General features: G+C 53.0%; 1 protein-coding gene across 1 annotated transcript in view; it reads right to left on the reverse strand.

The window, feature by feature from the left end:
* TMEM8C (transmembrane protein 8C) overlaps nt 1-5,771 on the reverse strand; it is a 7,671-nt gene that overhangs the window by 405 nt on the left and 1,495 nt on the right. Inside the window, exons 2-4 of the mRNA XM_010294483.1 lie at nt 4,576-4,690; nt 2,028-2,176; nt 916-1,032 (exon numbers count right to left, since the gene is read on the reverse strand). Coding sequence (XP_010292785.1) covers nt 916-1,032; nt 2,028-2,176; nt 4,576-4,690 — 381 coding nt within the window. The remainder of the gene's footprint in view (nt 1-915; nt 1,033-2,027; nt 2,177-4,575; nt 4,691-5,771) is intronic.

Genomic DNA, 5,771 nt, shown 5'->3' on the forward strand with positions numbered 1-5,771 from the left:
TCCCATTTGCACATTTCCCAATTCTTGAATGAAGTGTTTCATTACCCTGCAAAGGACGCGGCGGCGAGGCCGGGGCGTGGGGGGAGGCGGTTTCTGCTAAGTGACATTTTTATGTTCTGCTAGAATTTGCAATTACTAAATGCTTTGAAAAATAATCCTTGGGGATGACTGTGAGGTTGTATCTAGCAGCTCCCAATGCACAGAGCAGCCGTAACGGCGGGGGGGGGGGGCGGCGGGGGCGGGCGCGGCGGGCAAAAAAAGCCAGGAGCCAGCCGTAACGGCGGGGCTGAGCGCAGGCGTGACCGGCAGCTGTGTCGGGGGGTTATCGCCTTCCCCGTGCGGGACAGACGGACCCTTTTGCACAGGACGGGCGGACTGGCCAGCAATGAGAGCAAAAGCCTATAAACACGGGATCGAGTGCCCCTGGGAGTCAACTGAGAGTCTTTGCTTTGGCTTGAGCCAGTTTTGGATCCGGACATGCCTGGGTCGTATCCAGTCCCCGCCGTGGCTCCGTGAGGTGTCCTTAAGTCACCCGTGCCCAGCTTCCAAAAAACCCCACTCATATTTGACAAAACCATTTTGAGGACCACATATGGCTGAAGAAAACATGGCCCATGTCCTTGCAACTCACTTAATGGGTGAAAAAGAGAGAGAGCATCACCCTGCGTGTCACCCACTGTCACATCTGTCCCTGCCCACACCGCAGTTAACGGGCCAGGGGCTGGGACGGGGACAAGCCGGGAAGACCCTCGTCCCTGTCACCTGACCCTGGTGTGCCCAGCCCACAGACCTGCACCTGAGCTGGGTTTTGTCCAAGGCTGGATGCAGCCCAGCGGCGCGAAGCGGGAGGTCTCCCCTCCTGGTAACGTCCTCCACACCTTGTAAAGTCAGGGTGATTGAGCGTGCAGCAGGTACCTCAAAGAAGAACCTCAGCATCAGTGCTAATGCCCCGAAACAGAAGCCAGGACCAATCTGCTGGGTGTAGACGCTCTTGTCTGGATAGAGCCCTTTCTTCTCTTTCATCTTTTGTAGCTGGAAGGAAAGGGAGAGCACACCAGGCGTTATTGACCCGGATTTAGCTGGCTGCTCTGCATCCCGAAGATCCCATGAATGCTGAGATAAAACCACGCCAGCCCGCAGGCTGGGGGTCTGCCTGCACGTGGGAAGCACCTCTGCCTGCGTGCTGCAAGGGGTCCTCCCGCTTCATTCCTGATCATCATGCTGTTTTCTTAATATTCAGCCCCAAACCCAGCTCAGGGAGTGTGTGCCCTCACAAACCCAGTCTTTGGGAGAGCAGATCCCAGCATAGCATCCGCAGGCTGGGGGATGCAGGGTGGTCCCGTGCCTCTGGTCCCCTCCCTGCCCATCCCCTCCCCATTGTGCCCACTTGCTTTTAGCTGCTGGCTGGGCAATTAGACGGGGCTTAGCAACGGTATGTAGCTGGGACTGGCATCGCTCTATTTCCGCGGTGCTTGGCAGCACTTTCCTGCAATTTTTATCCCATCACTGAATCCTTCTCCTTGCCCACTCCTGCCAATGGCTCCACCACCGCGCTCCCGGTGATCCACAGCATCTGCTGTGTGCGGGGCACAGGCTGCAGCGCCGTGCCCGACTGTCCCAGCCGGCTGCAGGCAGACTACAGGCAGATGCCTTCCCACTTTATCACCGTGTTTTATGCACATCTTCCACTGGCTCCAGGGCAGTTTACCAGACCCCTCTGCCTCTGAGTAGCTGTAAAAACTCCATAAATACGTTCCTTCTGATTAGAAATGCAGGGACAGGAGATGTGGTAGATTGCTCAGACCAATCGAATCTGGCATTTATCACAAAGGCTGCTTGCTGTCTGCCTGCTTTCTGCTCGGGTTGAAGGAGAAGTGCTGTTTAATCACTGTGATGGCCTGTGCTGTGAGAGCTGGACCTTGAGGAGGAAACTGCTGGTGCAGGTCAGACCCCTCCGTGTAGGGCTCAGCCCCTTCCCCGCCGCGAGCATCCTGCAAAGCCCCGGCGTGGGGCCCTTCCCCACGTACCCATTTCACCGTTATCACCAGGACGGCCGTCCCGATGGGTCCCGAGTAGACGCCGTAGCCCCAGCGGTTGTGGTAGGTCCTCACGGCGATGGTGAGGACGCCGAACATGACGAAGGTCGATCTCTTCGGCTCGTCAAACTCTGCCAGGGCTGCGTGGCACCGAGCACAGGGAGCATCAGCTCACCCACCCCCTTCCTCGGCTGCCCTCCTACAGCCTTACTGGGGTCTGTCCCACCGGCTCTGGGGACCCTCAGCATTGCATCCAGGTCTGGTTTGCCCTTCCTACACCTCACAGCTGAGGAAACTGAGGCACACAAGCAAACCATCCCGGGGCAGCTGAGTGGTAGGTCTAAGAGCTGATCTTAGAGGTCTAACGTTCAGCGTTGCGCGTGGAAGCTAAAGGAGATTTCCCACCCGTATTTCTCTTTCCTGCCTTGACCCAGCAGCTGGAGGCGATTGCAAAGGTGCCTGCACCCAGTGAGCCTGCAGTTGGCTCTGGGGTTCATCCTTCCTCTCCAGCCCTCCCAAACTTGCCGGCTCACCCCGATACAGCCCCCATCACCCCGCTCTGGAAGGACCGTGCTCGCCAGCGCGATGGCGACCGGGCTGCCTGGCCATGCCGGCACCTGCCTGAGGTTTGCAAGCTGGAAGTCGCCAGTGCGAGTAAATTATTAGAGGCTTTTGTTTAGCACAGAATGGGGTAATAACTGATAAAAGTTATGGATCCCAGGGGGCTCCGTGCTTTTCCAGCTCGCACAGCTGTGTTATGGCTGTCCTGGATTTGCATTCCGGGAAGCGTGCCCGAGGGTCTGTGTCCGCACATGTGTGCTCGGGCTTTACAAGCCACAGCGAGAGGCTTCCCTGGGCTTCAGTCACCACACCTTCCATGTCCTTGGATCGTGGTTTTATAGGGAGTTTGGCTAAGGGATAATGTCCGCATTTTAATCTCTGTTGTTTCCCTGCGGGTCAATATTTTAAACATCGTCGTCCGGGATTTGTATTTTTTTGCAAGGTTTTTGAATGCAGTAATGAAGCAATCAAGTTGAATTTTGCTGCAAGGAGCCAAAGTGTCTGGATCGGCTCTGACCTACCCCGACACTGCTGTTACCTGCTGAAAATGCCCTTTGGAGATGATTTGCCTCTTTGCCTTCTCCAGCCGAGCAGAGACAGCACTGAAGTGCGGGAGCCCACCTTGGGACTCGTGCCGCGGGGGAACAGAGCCTCTGCTAAGGTTAATATTTCCCCCACTCATTTATGGGGGATAAATCATGGGAGATTTATCCCGTCGCATGCCCTGGAAGGGGGATGCTGCTGTCTGCGCTGCTCGAGGGCGAAGGGAGGAGGAGTGGACGTGTGCCCGCGGAGGGGGTGCTGCCCCACGGCTCCTGCAGGAGCCCCCCATCCCAGCCAGAGGTCCTGCGCCATCCCTGGAGCCCTGAGGGGCGGAGGGGAAAGTCCTGTGAGAGTTTTGGGGCTGTGCATCGGCGTGGTGACCCCAGCTCGGCACCAGGAGGGCTGGCGACGCAGTCCCTGGGTGTGCGGCTGCTAGAGATGGTCCGAATCTGTTGAGCAAAGCCTTTGCTGTTGGAAAGTGACTGTCCCCTCATCTCTCTCCCTGTACCCTACTCTATTTTCCTGTCAGAAACACTCACATCCTTCCAAAAAAACATGTTGGCAAAATGGGAAAAAAATAGATTTGAAATTTTCATCCTTCTTTAGTTTTGTCTTTTTTTCTTTTTTTAATTTTTATTATATATTGTTTCAGTGGCAAATGCGGAACAAAATGAGAAAAAAAGAGAGTGAAGGGAATGTGGGAAAAAGGAAACTGAGTAATAGGGCAAGGGTCAAGATTTTTAATAAAAAGGAATTGAAATATATTTCTGCATATTCTAAGCAGATCTAATATTTCTCATCAGCCCAGACTAGGCTTTTGATAAACTAGGAAGATATACTGGTTTTGACTTAACCACTTTGATTTGCATGCTAGCAAGAGCAGTGGCAGATTCTGCATTTCTTAATGCCCCCCACCAGGACAAGACAAGACAAGCTGATGGGCCCAGTATGGGGAAAATGAGGAGAAATGGGAGATTCCCTGCTATAAGAGGTTTCAAACTAAGTCACCTCATAGTCCTGTCCCGCCTTGAACTGAAGCACAAGGCTGCATGTGTTACTTGCCAATTTGAAATAAATAATTCTGCTGTTCTAAGGACATGCATAAGAGCTGGTGAAGGCAGAGGAACACCCGGTGCCAAAGCTCTGTTTATCTCCAAGAGCAAAACTTCTCCAGCCACCACTCAGGACAGTTTTCATGTGTGTCTGAACCCCACCGAGTGCAATGGCTTTCCAAGGCATGAATGATGTAAAAATGGATTAAACCATAGCGTGGGCTGACTTCCATAAAAGACAGTCTCAGAGCTAAGTCTTGCAGATTATGCGCTCGCATTTCTGGGGGCTGTACCCACTAACCTTCCCACCAGCGATGCTGCCAAACCCTGCCCGACCTGCAGATGCTGGTGCTCTGTAGGAACCGTGAGAGACCAGTGCTTACCCATCAGGGACACCCAGATGGACAGAGCTGTTCCATAGATGCTGAAGTACTCTAGGATATCGTAGCGCATGAAGCACAGCACTGATAAACCAGGGCCGTCACATGCATGGTAAATCTATTAAAAAAAAAAAAAAGGCATTAAGAAAGCTAGTTGTCTACCCACGGACCGCTGAAGTAAAATAAATTACTTCTGATATTATCAGTTGGTTTGAAACAGCCTTTTCATGGCTGTTAAGAGGATGGCCAGCCAGGAACAGGCCAGTCTCATATACACCAGGGTCACTGATATGCAGTAATGAATATATTTGAGAAATAATGTCACCGTTCCCAATTGCAAATTGGCTGAGAATCAGCATTCTTCTCTCTTAGTAGAAATTATTTGTGGATAAGCTTCAGTTTGCCTCTTGGTCTGTGCCAGAATTTGCAATCTGATGACTTCGAGCCGAGCCGCAGGCGGTGCGGGGACGTCCTCTCCAGCAGAAGGAGGGCTCTGAGGTTGTGGTTCTGGTTGCGAAAGATCCTTGTACAACAATTCAAAATGAGCGTCCGGATGACATGTGTAGAGATGCCAGGTCACTGTCCAGGCGAGCTAGAGTTTGTATGGCCGGGGAATTCACTCATTAGTGCATTCCCTTAAAAGCTGCTGGTTCCTGCCCGTTAGCTCATTGATTAGGTTATCTGCTCAAAAACCATTGTCATGCAACATCGTGCAAACCAAGCCAGGAGGAATTTTCCAGTGCAATCAGAGGAATGCTCCCAGTGTTTGCCTGGCGCTCGCCTTTTCCTCCCAGCACTCAGCCCTGTGAGTTTTCTAGTGGTAGCACCAGCGTGCTTCGCTCTTGCTGAAGAAGTCCCTTCACCGCTTGGCAGGACGCCCTTGGAACGATCTTCGCTGTCATGGCCCAGCAGGGATGCTGATATTATTTATAATGGCAATTGCTGCAAGTCCTTTGGCTCGCTGCAGTTTCTAGAAAAGATTGCACCACGGCCGTAATTCTTTTCTCTGCTTGAGATTGAGCTCGAGGAGTCTGGAGATGGGGGGAAGCAAGGGTGGAAGACAAAGAGCGTGTTTCTGGCCGGCGTCGCAGCACTTGTCTGCAATGGACATATGCTTTCACTGCTCTGGTGAGGTCTCCTGAGGGAGGAGGAGTGGGATGCTACAAGAAAGGCAACGGCAGCAGCTGCTGCCCTTCCCA

The sequence above is a fragment of the Phaethon lepturus genome, unplaced genomic scaffold (assembly GCF_000687285.1).
Source record: "Phaethon lepturus isolate BGI_N335 unplaced genomic scaffold, ASM68728v1 scaffold22209, whole genome shotgun sequence".
In the NCBI taxonomy this organism is placed as follows: Eukaryota; Metazoa; Chordata; class Aves; order Phaethontiformes; family Phaethontidae; genus Phaethon; species Phaethon lepturus.